The following is a 21,943-nucleotide window of genomic DNA, read 5'->3' as shown; positions in this document are numbered from 1 at the left end:
CCCAGCTGTGAACATGTTTTATGAGTGGGTGTAGGCTATCTGTTGCACCCTTATTACCATCCTAGACTGGTAAGCAAGCGATCAAGACCTGATTGATGGTTTCAGTCTGCAGCTTCTTTGTTTGGAGAGGGTGTGGCTGGGCTGTTGGCTATCATTTCCAGCCCGCTGTTTGGGAAATGTGAAAACTTTATAGTGTAAAACGTATAATAAAAAAGGGAATGTGATTTTTAATTCTCGTGGAGCCATACAGAAACGGAGAAAACAGTGACTGCGCCCCCCCCCCCCCCCATTTCTGCTCTCAAACAGGAGTGGCCGGTCTCCTCTCACCCTACAATTAAAAAGAAAAAAAAAGAAAAAGAAAAAGCACCCAGAGGGACACATGCTCACTCATGTTCGAAAACAGAGCCACAGTGGTTGTCAAAGTTGAATCACGACACGTTTTCCCCTGTTCCACGCGGCAGCAGGATACACGGACGGCTGTGTCTCTCCGTCGCTTCCGGGTTGCTTTTTTTTTGCTCGCTTTACGTAAGGCCCACTACCGGTCGAGAAACAGCGTTACCATGGTTACGAACAACATAATATTCGACATAGTACATCCCAACTTCCTCGGCAGTCCCGGTATCCGCCCACTGTCAACACGGGCAGACCCGCTGGAGTCTCCGGACGCGTCTGAGAGCTCACCTGCAGCCCGGAGAGCGCACCGACACGGCAGCAGCGCGTCCATGTGTTGCGCGTTTCGGTTTACTAAAGAAAAAAAATAATAATAATAGGAAAGCTGCATACTTAAAGAAAGAAACAGATAGAATAGAAGCTCATTTTTTAGGTTTGGGCTGTTTGTTTCCTCTGTAGTTATGCAGGATAAAGGCACATTTATCAGCCCCTTTCTCAGACCGAGGTGTCTGGCTGCTGCAGCGGCGGCGCCGGCGGGGAAAGCCAAACTAACTCACCCGGGGAAGGCGATCCTGGCAGGTAAGTTCAGAGCAGTTTGTCACAAGGAAAAGAGAAAAAGAGTTGTAAAACATTTCGCTCATACGAGTAAACTTTGAAATGACGCCGAAGAAAAGCAGACACTTTGACATCGGTTTCAGGAACAGGGACTTGCTTCTAAAGACGCAGCGAAGAATGGTTTAAAACAGTGTAGGTTAATAAATACGCCACTGAAGAGATAGTTCTCAAAACAGCAAATAAGAAAATTGCCTTTTGTCACACATTAGGAGTAAAAACATTCAATAGCTTTACAAAAAAATAATGTAGCCTCCTGCAAACTTATTACCACGTCATCATACAGATGTAATCTCCTCATTTTGCACTTCTCTTTTTTTGTTGTTGTTGTTTTTAATCATCGTTGCATTGCTTGTGAACAAGGCGTTTCTCTCTTAAATGACACGTCTACTTTGAATGCTTTGGGAGCTGAACGCTTGAAATCAATGGAGCCTCATTGAGAGTGTGTACGGGGGCTGATACTGCTTCTAAACATGAAAGCTTCGCTGGTCAAACTGGTTATTTCAACAGATGTTCCCTCACAAAGGTCAGACTATGCATGACCTCTTTAGGCAAATGGACGAATAGTCTTTGGAGATTATTTTTCAAGAGGACAGAAGTATATATATATATATATTTTTTTTACTGAAATTCAGTGCTGTCCTTTCACGTCAGATCTTACCTGCTGCACAGTATGTGATTATATCCCTTTAATCCAAAGATAAGCCTTTAGTTCACTTTGCATAAAGCTGTTAAGTTTATGGATGCATGCTCGAGCAGCTGTTTTGTACAATGTCCCAGGAACACCTGAGTGTGTGGTGACTGCATGATAAGATAATAGGAGTCATTTACTGTTCAAATTTACAATGTTCATTTTACCAAGCTGTCTTGTACTTTTTATATTACTGAAACAAATACTGATTAGATTTATTTTAATGGGTTAAGAAATATTTATTGCCGACACATTTGCCACAATTAACCAGAGATAAAATAATGTTCTGATCCATCACATAAAAAATCCCTGAAACACAAAAGCATTAAAGCAAACACAGGTTTGTTCATTCTGTCTGACAGGTTTATAAAACTGTTCATCAAACATCAACATATTGACAGATCGATTGATCGACAGGTCAGTGCAGACTTCATTGATGCTTGTTTATTCCCGCTGAGGTTCAGAACCTCCAGTCCTCTCCTGCTGCTCTGCCCCCCCTCTAAACCTCAGGGACCCCCTCGTGTGATGATGATGAGGGTGCAGCAGCTCCTGATGACGAAGAACCTCTCAGAGAGGCTGAATTAAGGCTCCATGCTGGTGTTTGGCAGCTCTCTGTTGATTTCAGTCTTGTTCTCTGGCAACACTTACATGCTGAATATTTAATTGATTTTGATGAATTCCTTTTGATTGAGGATTAAAAATTAGCTGTTTAAGGGCTTCAACTAATGATTATTTAGATGAGTTTGCTGATTTTTTTTCCTTCAATTTAACAAGTAATATAGGCCTATGCTAGAATAAAAAGATAAAAAGATAAACATGCCCATCATAAGCTTCAAGAGCCCAACGGGATAGCTTCAAGTAGCTTGTTTAACCTGTTCACAACCCCCATAATATTCAGTTTACTGTCATATTAACACAAAGGGAAAACATCCAACCTTCAGATCACTTGTTTTTACTTGGAAATTGATAAACTTATTCATAATTCATGTTGATTAATTGTTTCCTCTCCAAACTGGTTCCACACATAATGTACTACATGGACTTATCTGAGTCTTTGCATGCTCTGAATCTGATGTCCGCTCCTGTTACTGACAAAACAAAGTTTATACAATTGAACTGCTCCTATGATGTGATTTTTTTTTTTGCATCCAGCAGGAATGAATTTCAATATCAATAATTGAATCAAAAATAAAATCTTAAAAATAATTCTAATTTACAAATTAGATTTGGCAACACTTTTTTCTTTTAAACATTTTGTGTTATTAACTTAAAACAAAATGTGATACTTGGAAGTTGCAAGTAGCCTGTATTATTTTTTACATGTATATATGTTTATATTGCTTTGCATTTCTGCATGAAATTATCAACTATTATAATCTAATGAAATAGTGCATTAAAATGATTCAAATAGGATATCTACATTTCAAAACAACTGCTGAGATGTTTGATTTTAGAGCCAAAGAGGAGTGAGGAAAGGAGGAATTACAAATCTCCTCTCTTGACTCATGTCGTCCTGCTACCCTCTGAGAAATGGAGATGTGGCTCTTTGGTGAGACCTTCCCCCTCCCCCCTCAGTCCCGTGCAGCCTGATTGACTGGATATGTCCCAGGGTTGCTCCCTCTTCCTCCTCCCCTCTGTGTCGTTCAGCTCGTCTTAGGCTGTCTGTCCAGTTTTGCAACAGCAGCATGATTGCATTCTCTCTGTCTCACCCTGTGACGCCTTCCAACTCAACTATGAGGGAACTGTTGATCTATCATTATCTTTGAGAAGTTTTTGGAAATAAAAGAGTGTGTAGCTTGATAAAAGTATAGATCGTTGGGATGAATAAGAGATGGATAACTGTTACTTTAAATATGACCAGAGATTTCGTCTATCAAAAATCACAACGGTCATAAACATGGTCATAACTGTTAGCTCAAAATGCTAATGCTGCTCTAGATTTATCATTTTTTTGTTAGCACTATGTGGAGAATATGTGCCACGTGTTCATGCCAAAGGGCTGTTCTTGGACAAAGCAAGAAGTAGAAGGTCAAAGCTTAATGGATTAGAGAGCCCATTTAGACCGGGGTTGTTTTTGAGGAGGGGTCTCTGAAGCTTTTAAGAGGTCTGTGAGCTCTTTCTGCTCCCATTGGTTAGTTCAAAAGTCTTCTCTCCACAGCCATGGGTGATGACTCGAGTTGAGACGCAGAAGGAGGGAGTATTTTATGTATGTGAGGCCTGAGGGGAAGATAGCGTCCTAAATGGCTCTCTGTTCTTGATTTTCAGGCTGTTGATCATTCATACTCAGTTTTTGCTTTCATTTTTTCTGAGCAGTCTGAGAAGCAAAGAAATGGCGTTTGAGAGAAAAGCCCTTTTTCTTTTGTGATGGATTGGATTTTCCTCTAAGAAAGGCTTGTTTTATGTCACTTCTCCAGCTCTCTTTTCCTCCCTGCTCGCTCCCTCTGAAGCCTGAGGGCAGCCGGTTAGCTTTTCTGAGTGCTTGTCTCCTCTCAGGCTCAGAGGGCTCGTCAAACTGTGCGCTTACTCCCTGTTTCCTCGCGTCACAGGTGACGCACTCACAGTCGCCTCCCTTCAACTGTTCTGCTGCTCTGAACCTGAGTGCTAAGAGGCAACATAGTAAATCACAGTGCACTCCCAACAGCCTGGTTGTTACAGCTTGGCCAACATGGACAGACAGACAGAAATTAGAGCATTCATTTAAAAGAGAGTAAGCCTTTGTGGTTGTCGTTTAAAACTACAAATATGACTTTTTCAGTCTTTTCCTTGCATTTTTATTGTCTTGGAGATTCATTGTGTTCATGGTCTGTGTACATGTTTAATTTGGTATTATAGATATGTTACATTTAGAACATTTTGCCCACATTTATAGTTGGCATGGCGGATATTTTAGGATTTCTGTATTTTTTATTTTGTCAGCCTCATGTTTAATTCTTTCCCTTATTAAGTAGAAATTAATTTACAGAGACATGAAACAAGAAGTGGCTTTACATTTTTTTTCCAAGTTATATACTTTGAACTGGGTAATTCATTTTAAAGTAATTATCTTGGTGGGATAAAAAAACACTCCGATGTGTCGGACTTGAAGAATGGTTGCCCACCAGCAATCTGTCAAAGGTTTTCACAACCCTTTTCTCAGATAGCTTCATACGGGTTGTGCTTTGTTAATGAGAAAATATCTTGCTATGTAGTTGCTAAATGTTCCAATATATTTACCTTATTTAGAGCTTTTTCACTATAAACAGCTGCTTCAGCATCTGGAAACATCTGGAAACAAGCAGAACATTCAAACTGAACCAGAACATTCAAACTGAACCAGAACATTCAAACTGAACCAGAACAGAGAAACTGAACCAGAACAGTGAAACTGAACCAGAACATTCAAACTGAACCAGAACATTCAAACTGAACCAGAACAGAGAAACTGAACCAGAACAGTGAAACTGAACCAGAATAGAGAAACTGAACCAGAACAGAGAAACTGAACCAGAACATTCAAACTGAACCAGAACATTCAAACTGAACCAGAATAGAGAAACTGAACCAGAACAGAGAAACTGAACCAGAACATTCAAACTGAACCAGAACATTCAAACTGAACCAGAACAGAGAAACTGAACCAGAACAGTGAAACTGAACCAGAATAGAGAAACTGAACCAGAACAGAGAAACTGAACCAGAACATTCAAACTGAACCAGAACATTCAAACTGAACCAGAACATTCAAACTGAACCAGAATAGAAGAAACTGAACCAGAATAGAGAAACTCAACCAGAATAGAGAAACTCAACCAGAAGAGTGAAACTGAACCAGAACAGTGAAACTGAACCAGAATAGAGAAACTGAACCAGAATAGAGAATAGAGAATAGAGAAACTGAACCAGAATAGAGAAACTGAACCAGAATAGAGAAACTGAACCAGAATAGAGAATAGAGAAACTGAACCAGAAGAGTGAAACTGAACCAGAATAGAGAAACTGAACCAGAACAGAGAAACTGAACCAGAACAGTGAAACTGAACCAGAACAGTGAAACTGAACCAGAATAGAGAAACTGAACCTGAATAGAGAAACTGAACCAGAACAGAACAGAACAGAACAGAACAATGAGATAAAGATTCTGAATCGCTCTGTAAAGCTGAGTCTGGTGATAGGGCTCACATTTGGAAATTGTGGTTTGTAAATCAAGTATATTTCAACAGGAATGAATGTAGCCTATGTGCAGAGTTTCCTTGAATGCATCAAACAAAGATGAGTTTGTCCTCTAAATTTACATGAACATCAAGTAAAGTAACATGCAACTGAAAAAGTGGATTGAATAAACACTGATTTGTTATAAGCTGCTTTTCACATCTCTCCAGTAAAATAAACGTGAACCTATAGCTGACTTGTGATCAACCAAGGTGAGCAACCAATCACACATGATATATTCTTTATAAATTAGAAACACAGGATCCTGCATCTTGTCCTACAACTGGAAAGAGACTTGTAGCAGTTCATTCCTGCACTGTCAAACACCCCCTAATTGTCCTCTTCAGGTGAATCACTGAACAATGTGCTTGCTGCAGGGTTTTCAGCAGTTAAACCAGTTTCCATGTAAAATTAATCAACATCCCTTCTGTAATTAAGCATCAGTGCAGCTTCAGGGAGTGTTGTTCAGGACAGAGGAAGCGTAAAAGGCCAGACGTCAGCTGCATAATTCTTTTCATGTTTTGCATTTGGCAAACAGGAATATTACAACGCTATTAATAAGACAACAAATGTTTGAAGTGATCAGTCCTCTGGCTGTGTTCTTAATTTGAACTGAATATACAGTATGGACCTAATGACATCTTTCCCAAAGACTCAAGAGAATTTAAATTAAGAGAGGATTATCTAAATGAGGAACATCTGGATGAATAATAGATAGATACTGCTGTACAGCTGCTTATTAATCTGCTGCACATATACAAGTACAAAGACATGCGTTGTTGAGCTTTTAAAGAGTGTTAATGTAAGAGTCAAACTTAGCTCCAAAAAGTTGCAGGCTAAATAGACTGCTGCTTGTAAAAATGTTGTTTGTGTATGAAATGGAGTTGCCACTTTCAGGTACCATGCTGGATTGTCAGTTCCTCCTCAGAGGAAGGAAGCTTCTTAGTGTACCAGATGTGTTTGAGGCTCATTAGAGTCACTGGAGCAAGCAGGACAGGATTTCAGAGACTGTTCCTCCCTGTCAGCTGGCTGTCTTCCTGATCACTTGGACTCCTCTGTGCCTTTCAGAGCGCCAAAAGATCGGCTGTGATTTTGTTTTTATGTAATGATGCTGTGGAGCTGTAAGGATGTGTTTATTTAAGTCAATACATAAACAATAGGTGTGGAGAATCCCAACGGTGCTCCCCATACGATATCCCATAGTGGCACACAGTAATGATTATTCAGTTTAAGGTTAGTGAAGCTTAGCAATCGTCCACAATCAGTGCTTTTTCCAACAATATATTTTGCACTATTATTAAAGGGACGGTTTGTTTCGAAATCAGCTATTATAGGAATAAATGTTTTCATAAAATCACTAGGCAGGCCGCAAGTGAACTTTTATAACTTTGATCCAAATTGAAAAAGATGCCCTTTAGATGTTGAACCTGTATATTGCAGGGACATTTTGTTCAGACATTCATAATCCGCGGAGGATATATTTTAATGACGTATGTGATCAAATTTAAACAGGTCAACTTTGCACAAAGCCAGGTCCATAATGCAATGGATTTTGTAGTTTGGTATTGGAAGAACCTAATTAGAGCCTTCATTTCCAAACTATCAAACTGATTGAGGATAAGTGTGAGCCAGACCTCATCACCCGGCATTAGTGGTGGACCTCACCAATACTCACATGGCTGAACAGAAAAAGGTCAAAGCTGGACTTATTGGCAAGTTTTTCCAGAGGAGGTTGGCTATTGCTGTGTGCTGTAGTATGAGTTATGAGTTAATTATTCTCTAGTATGTTGAAGGATGATTTGTGGAGGTTAATAATGTTTTAGCGATAGGTAAACTGTTGTCCATTGATGTAATCGTGGATTTTATTCGCTTTTTTCCCCCAGGAATTCTGGATTATGCTCCTCCAAAAATGAGCTCCAATAAAAAAAAAGTCCAAGCTGAAATGTTACCATTGGAGTTAAAAAGATCACGTTTGCATAATTTTGGTTTGTCCATATACTTTTGCCCGATAACTTTTTAATGATTGACAAAACACACTCTGGCCAGTCAAAGCAGAATTCTATCACCTGCTTTTACTCTCTTTAGGTTCTCAATATCACTCCAATGCCATTTTTTTTTTTCGTGTTACAGTTAGTGACAAAGATCTATGAGGAGGCATTGATTTTATGACACGGTGTAGCAGAGAGTTTTGTGATGAGCTAGGGAGGAAGGTGGTGCTGAGAGAAATATGATCAACAGTAGAGAACAGCGAGCCTGTGAAGATAAAGATTAATGACCATGCTGTTCATGTATCCCACGTTTGGAAGAGGCACAGCAGTCATTTAGGGTGTCATCTGTAAATGTGTGTTTAGGAAGAAGACTGCAAAATGAAATAGAAGGCAAACAAACTGCCTCTCTTCCACCGGCTGTGTGAGTGTGATGAGGATTGATTGTGTTTGCTGTGTATCTGGTCCTGAGTGGCTGCTGGTTGGCTTTCACATGGAGCACTGTCTCAACTTAAAAAATAAAGAATACGGTTTATTGTTCCTTCTTCTCTGAGATACACACTGACCCACTGATCCCGGTTCAGGACGGCTGAAGCGTCATGTGATTTCTGTTATGTCTCAGCAGGCTTTCATTTACTCTCAACTCGACCAGGATAAGAAGAATTACAGCTTACTGACCTGTATGTGTGTGTGTGTGTGTGTGTGTGTGTGTGTGTGTGTGTGTGTGTGTGTGTGTGTGTGTGTGTGTGTGTGTGTGTGTGTGTGTGTGTGTGATCACATGAATGTCATGATTCAGCTTAGTGTTGCACTTTCTAAGGAATTAGGTAAATGCAGGTAAAAATCAATGACAGCACATAAACACTTAATTATTTACATGTAATTTCAGTACTGCTGTATACTTAAAATCGGAAGACAAATAATTAAAGTCATGCTTATCACACTAAATGTTTAGGTAGACCAAAATAAAATGCCTTTAAAAAAAGTGTAGTAATTATCCTTTTGAAATTCGTCTTATTAGTCTAAAAGTCAAACATGTGAAGCACAAAATGTAAATATAGATTCACTTTTTCTCACACTTCAATCTATGGGAAAAGGATAAGAAAGTATTTAATATAATTGTGCAGCCTTAAGTAAGAGCCTTGTTCCTGAATTGATTTTCTTGATTAAATCAGCCTCACTGACAGGCGAGAAGTAAAAGATAAAAAAACATGAGTCCAATGCTTTTAGTGTATTTAGCAATGCCATCCTTAGATGCCGTAATAAAAACACATCCTGACTGGGTTAAAAATACATTTTTTTTATCTTGAGTTGAGGCTCTGTTACAAGGTGCTGCAGTGATAGAGTTTGTGTTATCAGTAGGGACATGTGGGAGTTGACAAACTGCACAGCAAAATGACACTTTTGCATGTTTAGAATTGAAACAGTGGGATTACACAGCAACAATACACAGAGAAAATAAAATGCATCGGTTGTATTAAACCACTGAGACTTATTTTTCTTTTCAACATAAGGGAATAATTTTCTATCTTTTAGTATAGCTTTATTTATTTCGAGGAAAGAAGACACAAGGTCAGTAAAAGTACAATAACCACTGCATTTCAGGAGAAGCCAAGAACTACTTGAAAATAAATATAATTGTCAAAGAATAACCTTATTGTTTATTAGGAAAATACAATTTAAAGGCTAAAAAATCCACTAATTTACTGCTTGTCAAGATTATGCCACAACCTACTGAATATTGAGGATACGGAGTTCCAACAATCTAGGTTTTGCAAAGGAAGTATCTTTACAATTGCAGCTAAGCATCTGTAGTACAAGTGGATCTTCAGTAAATCTTTGAAAATTAACATTAACATCCGTTCACATTTGATTTTCCATGATAAAAAAAAAGAAAAAGGCATGACCTTTTAGACAAATTGAGTCTTTTCCCAGCAGAGAAAGGAATTTCATTTTTACCACTTCCCATTCTTGAGTCAATTGTGGTTTTTAAATCACTACAAGTTCCTTACTTGGCACAAATATGCATCATGAACAGGAAAATGTTTCTCATTATCAACAAGAAGAATAGAAATACATCTGGTATTTCTTCTTTAGTAATCTCTGTAGGCTTCTGTGTAACCATGCGATGTATGGGTCTTGCTTGCTCAGTATGCTTGTGTTCTTGTGTGTCTGTGTCATTGAGTTAATGGAGGGTCTTGGCCTGAGTAATGGAGCCCCTCCCTGCAGGCTGAGCAGATAATTTAATTAATGTCAGCCCCCCCCCTCTCTCTCTCTCTTTCCCTCTCTCGTGACTCATCCATGGTTTGTATCAGCCTTTTAGTCACTTGTCCTTATCTACTCCACCCATCAACTGTGGACGAACGTCCAACAGTCGCTCACACAATCATTCATTCACTCATTCAAATTATCTCTTGTTATTTCAAATATTTTCTCTTCTACATTGAAGAATGAGATGCAGCTATGTTTCTTCACACATTCGTCTCTTGTGTTGACTTTCTGTTCAGTCCTAAAACAGCACAGTCTCTGCGTGAAGGCGAAGCCGAACCAGATGATTTATGTTTTCTCAGCTCTCTACTCTTCCTCCTTTTGCAGCGCTGGATTTAATGTTTATGGAGGGTAAGCCATTTGTGGAGTCACTGTAATGATCCATGACGTAATGGCTCCTTCTTGCAATACATAAGGATGCCTAGGGACTTAATCAGACACAGTTATGCTGCAGTTAGGCTCACATGATAAGTGCTAAGTTTAGGCATTAGGTCAAAGCATCCTAACCATAGAAAACAACAATGTATCTTATTGTGCACTCAGATGATTTGTTTTCGGTTAATTTATGCACACTCTTTGTGTCATTTAATAAACATCTGCTTTGGTTTTCTGGTTCTTTTTTTTAGGTGGGATTGCTGGTGGCATAGAGATCTGCATCACCTTCCCCACTGAGTATGTCAAGACTCAGTTACAACTGGATGAAAAGGCCAACCCACCCAAATTCAGAGGAATAAGTGAGTATGATGTGTGTGTGACATTTATTAAACCGTTGTCTCTATAAGACTGTGATTTCATTTTGGCCAATATATTGAGCTAATTGCATGATTACATTTGAAATTAAATATTTGTCGGTTCAGACATCCATCTATCCAGTGACATTATCCACTAAACGTTTACAGATATGATCTGAAGGTGAAAAACTGAAGAGTGAACAAACACACTGGAGTTGAGGAAGAATCATAAAACTTATTTTGCACAGAGAAATTTGACTTGAAGTTTTTTCTGGCCCATAAGCAGAACTTGTTCTTCCAAGTGAAACAGCATTAAACACTGAACAATGGACCCAACATCTCAACAGCTTGTAGATGACATGGCGATTTTTAAAAATATTGTTTGAAATTAACAAATTCATATAAAGCTCCTACTAGCTGCATAACGTTTGGCTACAGAGCAAAGAGCAAACCACGCTCTTTTGAAATGTGGTTCAAAGTTTGTTGTTGGTTCATTTTTCTTGCAAGAAAATATTGCACTAACAAGTCATTCGGGTGATTTGGAGCTGTGTGCAAGATGATGTGTTAGTCTGTCTGTCTGTCTGTCTGTGTGTGTGTGTGTGTGTGTGTGTGTGTGTGTGTGTGTGTGTCTGTCTGTCTGTCTGTCTGTCTGTATCTGTCCATCCACCCGTCTGTCACTAAATTCTGTTCCTCATGTAGACATCTTCCTCTCTCAGGAGCTCATTATCTAATTACCCATCATCCCGAGGTACATTAGAGATTCTGGCAGGCTGTCACCGTGCTTGTTTATATGACTTAAAACAGACCAGTGCACACATGCACACTCATCATCCATGAAAAACCAGTGTGTACACACACACACACACACACACGCACACACACTTACTGGAGCTCTGAGGATAGGAAACCATGCTAATGAGGACTGCAGACAGCTGTTGCTCTTTCTTTAACATGCAAGTTTACAGAACAGAAAAACAACCAATTTTAAGAAAAGCGGCATCTGGTTCAATCTGCCACTTTTCACTTTTTGTGATGTTTATGAATCAGAAGTGATGGACAGGTATTTCTGGTATTTTATTACTGAAAAAAGAACACATGTTACACCTCTGGGTGAGATATCCAGAAGGATAAGTGGCAAAGAAAAATCAAAGAGTGCAATCTTATGACCTATCAGCCATTGTGGCAATGAGCCACAATGGTACGCAGGGTGTAGTGAGTGTAGTGCAGGGTATACACAAGTATATGGAGTATACCTACCTATTTTACCGTGAAGTCTGCGTAGTAACAAACTTCTGGTTAAGAATTCCTTTTCTGTGTTGCCTATTTTTTTTCCGAGTCAACTAGAAACCAAAGAAGCAAATATGGGATACCACAGCAAAGAGGGTAATGTATGGAGCACTTGTGTGCAAATGTAAATTCTAGCTAAATTGTGATTTAGCAGATTACTGCCTATACATTTTTATTAGTTTTATTTTATTATTTATTTTTGGGCTTTTTGTGCCTTTATTACAAAGATAGGACAGTGGATATAGGCGGAAATCAAGGAGAGAGAGAGTGGGGCAAAGGAGCCACAGGTCAGATTCAAACCCAGGCTGCCCGCTTGGAGGACTGTAGCCTCTGTACATTGGGCGTCCGAACATACCTCTAGGCACCCAGCGCCCCCTGCCTATACGTTTTGCCATTTCCATGGCCCTTTTTTTTCCCCCGTTTACAGAAAAAGCTCCCTAAAATGCTGGTGGACCATACTTCACAGAAAACAGACAGAACTCAGATCACCAGACACAGAAAAAACATCTTGTAATCAAACTATCAAATACTAACTTGTATAAACAAAAAAATACCATGTGTGTGTCTTCCTGCAGCTGACTGTGTGAAACAGACGGTACAGGGTCATGGGGTCAAAGGACTGTACCGAGGACTCAGCTCTCTGCTGTATGGATCAATACCTAAATCTGCGGTCAGGTAAGTTAAATAATGAACAATGCTAAATAGTTTTAAAAAGACTAATAAGCACAACATATTTACTCAAGTACAAATGGTATCTTTTACATCACATTTTTTACTTTTTCAAGATAGAAAATCAAATGTATTTAGAGTCTGATGGAATTCCAACTTGTCAGATTGTATATTATAATTAAATGTAATAACCACACAGCTTGTTAAAGAAAATGTCACGCTTGCTCTTATTCCTCTCATCAGTAAATTAAGACTGACTTCATAATTTATGCAAATTATGAGCACATAACCACGTTTTACAACAGTCCAGTTTGTAATCTGAGTAGATTATACAATATTTCTGTATAATTTCTTTGAGCGCCAATAAATTCTATGAAAGCTATTACATTTTAAACCTTTACAATAAACTGCAGCAGCAGAGCAGACACACATTTCTCAAGTTTAAAGTCTTTGTATTACAGTTAAGTTCTAATCATCATTTGAAATCTGATCTTAAAATAATCTACTTAGTAAAAGTCTTAAAGGTACAGTGTATCATTTTGCAGTTAAAGCTGGAAATAAATGAGCACATTTAGCTAAGCCAGCATGATGTTTTACCTGGAACCACTTACTCACATTCTCCAATTATTCTAGCCCATTACCCACGAGGCGAGGCATAAATGCCACACTAGCCTTCAGTATAATTACATTATTCTTTTTCAGCAATGACATTTACACACACACACACACACACACAATGCAGTGCATGTGTGCACACACTCACATACGCCGACGTATTGCACAAAACCAAGACGCTTTCATCCCCGTTTTTTGTTATCTGATTCAGCCGTTCACTCCTCCTTGCACATCGCTTTTTTTGTGAATGTGTGTCTGTGTATTGGTGTGTTTGTGTGTCAGGGTGTGTGTGTCTGGGTGTGTGTGTTATGCTGGAGGGAGAGCCTGTCGGTCCGATGGAGAGACAGGAGCAGCCAGGCAGAGCAAAGATGCCACTCAAACTTAGGCAGGGTCTCAATAGGGGAGCAGAGAGGAAGACTTGTGTTGGTACCCTGTCAATGGATGTGTGTGTGTTTATGTATAGTGTGTGAATGTGTCAGAGTGAGTTTCAAGGGTTTTCTTTCTGCTCTGAGGAGAGTTTTCTCTGTGGAAATATGGCACAGAGGAGTACAGAGGTTCCCTCTTCACGTTGTACAATACTGTACATTGTACTGTTCAAATTGAGTCATCGTGGTTCTGGTACTGCTACTGATTCCTGGAAGTTAGCACTTGATTTTTTGGCACTTTAATCTCTTCATCAAAACAAAAGTTTGACTTCAGTCCATGATGCTCAATTCCAACATTGTTATTCCATTGAAACGCAAAATAAAACCTCTCACTTCCTCTAGACAAAAACTGTGATAAATGTGACATTGCTGCTTCTGTGTCAATAGCTCTTAAAGCAAATGAGCTGTGTCTGACCACGCCCCTCTCTGGAAGGGCTTGGGTGGCTCAGGCTTTCTTGCACCATGTCCTGTTGTTTACAGTAAGAAGGCAGACTCAGAGGGCAGAACAAACACCTAGCTGTGGGAGTGTCACCCAGGGGGGTTGCTGCCCTTTGTGATGTCACAAAGGGAAAATGTCCTTGTGGAGCAGGCAAAATACAGAGAGGATGGACTATTCTCATAGCTGGGGGGGGTTGTAGACAGACTAGGGACACAAATTAGTGTTAGAAAACATGGTCAATTGTATTTTGTATTATATTTGACCTTTAAAACTTGAAGCTTTATTTGGATAGGCATTCCAATTAAAACAGTTGTTGTCCTGAAATAACAGCAATGAACAAATGGATGAAAAAATCAAACATGACGCAGATTGGAGCCACTCAGTTCGATCTGATTAATGGAAACTACCCTGGCACATATCCAATGACCACCTCTTCCTTTGAGTCATTTTGTTCGATCTTTTCTCTATCTCCCCGCCCCTCCTTTATTACTCCCTTCCTATCACATCTTCTCCCTCCCTTACCCTCGTCCTCCCCCATCCCATTAGCTGATTGCCTGTGCACCATCATTCTGCTGGAGGGTTGTCAGTGAGGGGACGAGAAGGACAGAGAAGAGAGCCGTTGACCTTTTTTCTCTCCTTAACCCTTTCTCCATATATATAACTCTTTTTTTCTGCTTTTCTTGTCTAATTTCTCCTTCTTCTCCTATTCCCCTCCTCTCCATTTCATCAGCTCACCTGACCTTGTTGAAAGAGCCACTAATGAAGATTGGGCAGCTCTCTACTGTCCGGAGTGACTCATCTCTGAGTGTGGTTGTCGGCCAAAAGACGATGTGTCACATTCTGAGTGTGAAGTTCACTCCACTTGTTATATGAGGAGGGGAGATTTTGGATTAAATTGGCTCAGGAGTAGGAGTGACAGCCGTGTATTTCTCTCCAGCAGCTTTTAATGAATAGCATTTGTTTCACAAGGTTACTTATTCAGAGCTCGGTCTAAGAAAGCTGTGGGGAAGAACACTTTTTCATTTCATCCAAAGCTTGAAAGCTGCTTGTAGCCAGCAAGTGGTGTGCATTAGAGAGAGACGAATGGATTCATATTTATATTGTGTTTGTTTCTGCTTTATTGAGGGAGTCAGTTAACTGTGTGGAGCCTTTGATTCAAAGAAAAAGCAACTCTGTGTTTTGTGACACAGATGTGGAAGGTTAATGAGCCGAGCAAAATCCTGAGATAGAAAGGCAGATGGAGAGGAAAACTAAAAACAGCATGAGCCGAGTAAAAGAGAAGGTGTTTACCTACGTCAGGTAAACGGTTAAAGCAGGCGGCGAAACGAGTGAGAGGAGAAACAGAGCATTTATGAAGACCAAGTGTGTGTCCTCCTCCGCCCCTCTTCTGTTAAATGTAGCGGGCAGCGTCCTACCTTCGCCACAATGCAATTCAATCTATAAATAACCTTTCTTGTAACCGACTCGCTGGCACAACATTTTCTGATTGAGGAGATACATAAACCACACCTCATTCTCCTCCCCTTCCTCATATCTCTCTCTCGCTCTCTCTCTTGCGCTCTCGGCTTGCTTCCATGGCAGCTGTTGCTGGTCACCCGTTGGTTACTGAGACACCACACTTTATTGGTGCATCTCTAATGAGGACTGAGGCAAGATAATAATAATTAAAAAAACAAACACCTAAATGACTTTCTGCATTTTGGGCAGTTTGTCTGCACTGAAACCTCTGAGAAGGAAGGGATTTGATTTGTCCCAAGTGCATCTGTTTGTCATCAGTGTTTCATGGAGTGGAAAAGTCTGTCTTCTCTAACTGATTTCTGCTGATGAAGAGCAACATAATCATCTTTATGTCTGTGGCCTTTTTGCCTATGCTGTAGTGTAAAAATGTATCTTTTTTTTTTTTTTTTTTTTTTAACTCAGTTTTTATTTAATTTTTACGTGTTATACAGCACAAAAAAAAGAAGGAAAAAAAAAGCACAGACTTACACATGAGAGACAAAAACAGTACAGGAATGCATGCTAAAAAACAAAACAAAAACAAAACAGGCAAGGTCAAAGAGTCACATTTTTGCATTATTACATCAAAACAGAAGGAGTCAGGTTTAGGAGTTAGTTCATTCCGGTCTGTACCCGTTTCTCTCGTACATTATTTTGTAAGGTCAATCTGCGTCCTCATATATCCAGATAGTTCCTCTTGTATATCCATACAGTTCCTTTATCAGTGTTTAGGCGGTACACAAATGTATCTTTTAATACAGGTGGTCTCATTTACTCTGACTGAGGTATTGTCATATTTTTTCTTTTTTTAGGCGACTATTTTAGCATTTATAAAAAAAAATGTTTGTCCCTGTTGAATATTTAAATCACTAAGACAAATTTAAAGACGCCTTCATACTGCACATAGCACTTACTCAACATTAAGAACCTGATACCTTCTCTTTTTTAAAATCTGTTTGTTATTATTCTGTTTTTCATTATGCATACGTTACATTTAAGTGTGTTTAATGGTTTTAAATGTGGCACTGTGTTTTTTCACTTTGTGTAAGTGTTACCATGTATTTTTATAGCATGTATTTTCACACACATTCTGTTCAACTTCAGAAATTAAAGTCAACACAAACATTTAAAAGAGGATCTCAGATGGCAATACCAATAACAACCCAAGTACTTACAAATTTAAATTAATTTATTGAGTCATGTGTAAGGTGTTGTTGTTAAGGCTTTCGCATTACATTATAACTGAACAATTAATAAAGTCATGAGAACTTGTGTTATTGAGATTTACTGCAAAATTACAAAGGTTCAATAAAAAAAAGATTATTCACTCGTAGAAATACAGAAAATAAGTATTTTATTACCCTGAACTTTAACTTAAACTACTTTCTTTGTTCCGGCTCTCAGGTTTGGGGTGTTTGAGTTCCTCAGTAATCATGCGAAGGATGAGTCAGGTCGCCTGGACAGCACCAAAGGTCTGCTGTGTGGACTCGGAGCTGGGGTGATGGAGGCTGTTTTCGTGGTCTGTCCAATGGAAACTGTGAAGGTATGAAACCCACTGATCTGTGGTCAGATTTCATGTAATAAGTTTGACTTTAAGTGTCAAAAACACTATATACACAGCTAGCATGAATTAACATGAAATATCTGTCTTTGTACTTTCTAATGATCTATTACAGTTTTAATACTTAAGACAGTACATTGTTTTTTTTTGTAGACTTGGAACATTTTAAGCTATGACTGTTATCACTAAAACATATTCAAGACACTTGAAACAAACAGACGAAACATTTTCATTTTGAGGTGTATTTATGTTGAATTATGCAGCATGAAGCTTATTTATCATATTTTCAGTACAATTGCCCCTCATTGTGTCTATGCACATTCACTGAACACAGTGACACGAAGTGTTTTTGAAAGAGTCAGACTAAACATTGGTTCACTATTCACCCACTTGTTTTCTCCATACTAAAGTAAAACAAAACTATCTGTTTTGGGTGTTCCTGTTTTATCTCCCAAGGTTAAATTTATTCATGACCAGACATCAGCCAACCCCAAATACAAAGGCTTCTATCATGGAGTCCGAGAGATCGTCAGGCAACAAGGTAAATAACAACATGTAGCTCACCTGACATCTGCTGGTCACAGAGGGGAGTGCAGCTGAAAACATTTTTGATTTAAATAATAAATGTTCTTTGCCTATCTTGCCTCCCCAGGAATTAGAGGGACATATCAGGGTCTCACTGCCACCGTCCTTAAACAAGGATCCAACCAGGCCATACGATTCTATGTGATGACCTCTCTGAAGAACTGGTACAAAGGTCAGTGTGCCTACAGATAAATGTATTACTGTTTTTACTGTGAGAGAAGGGACTAACACTTCTGAAAACAAGTTAAGATATATATGTCAATGGTTCTTTTTTATTTATATCATTTTCTAAATATTTGATATCAATGTGCATCAGGACACACTATGCTGTGAAGATGAGGCGTTTATAATGAAGAAACTCTTATTGTCTAAGGTTCAAAAAATGTGCAAAACAGCTGCAGAGTTTCAACACCATGACTCAATTTGCATCCCATCATTCACTTCCTGCTCTGTTGTGTCCTCTCACTAGGTGATAACCCTAATAAAGCTATTAACCCCTTGTTGACTGGAGCCTTTGGGGCCATAGCTGGAGCAGCCAGTGTCTTCGGAAACACCCCTCTAGATGTCATCAAGACACGTATGCAGGTATAGAATAAGTGCAAGTTATAAAGCACAGGTTTTTATTGGTTTATCTAACTATTCAAATTGTTCCCACTGATGAGGATGAGAAATAATAATGCATTTCTTTTCTTTCCTAAGGGTCTGGAAGCACATAAATATAAAAGCACATTGGACTGTGCTGTAAAGATCTTGAGGAATGAGGGAGTGGCAGCGTGAGTATACCTCCAGACTGTTTAAGGTTGACTGTCTTAAGTCTCGCTTTGTTTGTATAGTTTTCTGTTTTTGAGTAATTTATCAAATTATCATTATGCTTTTAAACAGCAAGCCTTAAATTCTGTTGTCAGTACATTTGTTAACAGCAGCAAGAAACAATGTCTTAGACAAGCATATCAAATTGTGTAAATAAATCTCAAACACAGTTTAATTAAAATTCTATCTTTATAATGATTTTAAACGATATGATTCTGCAGGCTTTTTAAAATATGATTTATTTATGGATCTACATATGCACCAATACTTGTGGTTATTTTTTACCTCATTGTTTCTGGATATACATGTAGCATCTCGCTCTCTTTTTGTTTCTCTTTGTAGTTTCTATAAAGGAACAGTTCCTCGGCTGGGCCGGGTGTGTCTAGACGTGGCCATAGTCTTCATCATCTATGAGGAGGTGGTGAAGGTCCTGAACACGGTCTGGAAGACGGACTGAGCTACTGGGGCAGGGGGCTGCAGAGAAACAAGGAAGCCTGAACAAAAGGCTCAGTGTCGCCCACGTCTGGTTGGCTGGAGTTAATGCAGAGCTGTGCTGCACAGCAACACGCCACAAGTCAAGACCAAGAAGTTAACACAATCTTTATCACACAAGACAAGTGTTTACTTCTCAAAGTGGGATTATAAAGTGAGCCAAATAATTGAGGAAACAGATCCTTTATCCTAGAAATACATAATCCGATTCTATAGATGTAAAGCAAAACCTTAAAACTAAGCTAAACACGATGTTTGATGACTGCTTAAGCAACATTACTGCAGGAATTTCTGCCTTTTTGAAGTTATTTGGTTCACTTTCTTCATAAGCCTTATTTCCAATCATAAAAGCTGTTTTTTTTATGATGTTTACGGCAAGGTTGTAGGTGTCATACTGGGTTTTCATGTTTTTTTGTTGCTCTCTGTCTCTTCTTGTGCCTCATGTGGTTTTAAATCCAGAGGAGCCAGACTGCAGCTGTTAACAGTTTACAGTCACATAAACTGTAGTAACATCCATAACTAGGCCTTTACCAGAATGAGTTGATATTTATACAATGTCAATTATTTTTATACTATATAGATTCTTATTTAGTTATTTGCCAGCATTAAAGTTTTATTGTAAAGTATGATATATATTATATTCCTGTGCCAAATGCCAAACCTGTTGTACTATGAAAGTGTGTTCAGAGTGAAACCACAAAGATTATAGACGTTGAAAAGAGCAAATATAATGACTTAAATTATGACAAACTTTATAAATGTATTTATTGAAAGTTGAATGTTGAATATCTCGATATTTCAGAGACCGTTTGCTGTTAACTTGTGCCATTGAGTCAAGTTTTTCCTTTACCTGGGTCTGGGTGTCAAAGTATTTTAAAGAGAAAAGAGATTTTATTGCTGTATTTCACTGTGAGTCTATATGACAAACATGCAAAGTAACCTCAGAGCCCCGTTTTGTCCATTCAGAAAATGCACCATGTTTCTTCAGCTCATCTAAAAAAAAAACAAAGCTTCCTACTCCTGGATGATTATTTTTTATTACCTTTTATTATTTGAGGTTGTTTTCAGTTTTTGTTATTCTTCCCTTCACTTCCTAAACCAACGCTTCCTAACCTCTGGGTGGGGATCAAGCGAAAGGATGACAAAAATATATATAAGGTGATGAAAGATATTCAATTGGAAGGTAAAGATGAAAATTGGCAGAGAATACACATTTATGTTTTTTCCAGGAAATCATTCACTGAATAACTTGCTGAAGAAAGATGTTTCTGTATCGATATCCATGATGCAGATACCTAGACGTGACACTGTAACCCTCTGATGCCGTTGGAAAAAAATATATATATATATAAAAAAAGGAATTGCTAACATATTCTGCTGTAACTAACATTACTCTGATAAGACCAACATGTGACTGTTTACTAAAAACCTGTTGATTGTAATGGAGGGGGTCTTAATGGGGACTAATACAGTATTGTTTTAGATCCATAACTGTTGAAACGTTATCTTACTTACTTACTGACTTACTCATGTACTATAGATGTAAGGCCACATTGAAAGCCAACAGGATATCAGAATAAGAACACCTCTGGGTGCAGGTAAACACTGATTGGGGGTCAACCGTCAGAAACAGTGACATCACAATCTGGTGAAATGAAATTCACATTCTGTTCTGTTCGGTGCTATCATGTTTCATTCAGGTTTGTTTTAATCTCACTCGTGCCTTTTACTTCTGTGTTTGTTGGTAAATGCTACTAGAAAGATCCTGATCTACTATCAATCTATTAAACTTTAAAATGAACTCACGGGAAATTAGGTATATGTGGTGTAGGCATATTGTGTTCATGAAAAAAGATTACAAGAAGTGTTCTGCTTAAAAACAGTAATTATCTGTAATGAGTTTCAAATGGATTATTTTTTATGTAATCATGTTCTATTTTAATTTTTTGTTGGCTAAACAGATTCATGGTGTGCCACATAGGCAAAATTACGTTGTATTGTTATATTAAATCGGTGTATTCTGAGGCTGTGTGTAGGTGTGTGTGTGTGTGATGCAGTTCAGTATGATACTGCTTGTGCAATAATCATTGTCCCCTCCTTTTGTCTGTGCTAAATGTCAAAAAGTCCTTTGTGGTGGGGGAATCTAAAAATAATGAATTAAATCAAGCATCTGAAAACTTAAATGCATTCAGGCTGTATGTTTTTATTTTTCATATCGGCCCTCTCTCATTGGGCTTTAGTTCTGCCTGTTCGGTCACAACAGATCACATTGGGACAAACCATGGGGGCAAGGAGGGGAGGAATCGAACAGGGAACTCATTGTTTCACTTTTGGCTGATGCTCATGTCCAGTGATTCAACAAACCATCTCTCTCTCTCTCTTTCTTACACACACACACAAACACACAAACACACACATACACACACACACACACACACACACACACACACACACACACACACACACACACACACACACACAGGAACAAACTTCATATCCCCGGTGCCCCAATGTTTGTTGTGAGAAGGAATTCACAGCTCTGTGCTGACAATTGGCGTGAGGACAACATGTAGGGGATATTTTGGCATCAATGATGAACTGGTGGAAAATCTCCTGAAATATTGAGTCTGAGGAAGTAGTCAGAATTCTTACTTGAGTGTAAATATACAATTTACACAGAGTAAACATATGTGCTTCAGTA

General features: G+C 38.7%; 1 protein-coding gene across 1 annotated transcript; it reads left to right on the top strand.

Moving 5' to 3' along the window:
• Positions 1–590: 590 nt before the first annotated feature.
• Positions 591–21,425, top strand: si:dkey-178e17.1 (tricarboxylate transport protein B, mitochondrial). The gene is made up of 9 exons (XM_020643862.3): positions 591–969; positions 10,758–10,865; positions 12,725–12,824; positions 17,199–17,337; positions 17,812–17,896; positions 18,008–18,112; positions 18,410–18,525; positions 18,640–18,713; positions 19,093–21,425. Exons 1-9 carry the CDS (start codon positions 852–854, stop codon positions 19,205–19,207), a joined length of 960 nt encoding a protein of 319 aa, XP_020499518.2. The 5' UTR covers positions 591–851; the 3' UTR covers positions 19,208–21,425.
• The last annotated feature ends 518 nt before the right edge of the window (positions 21,426–21,943 follow it).

Source organism: Labrus bergylta, chromosome 2 (genome assembly GCF_963930695.1).
Source record: "Labrus bergylta chromosome 2, fLabBer1.1, whole genome shotgun sequence".
In the NCBI taxonomy this organism is placed as follows: Eukaryota; Metazoa; Chordata; class Actinopteri; order Labriformes; family Labridae; genus Labrus; species Labrus bergylta.
This window is presented reverse-complemented; position numbering and strand designations above follow the sequence as displayed.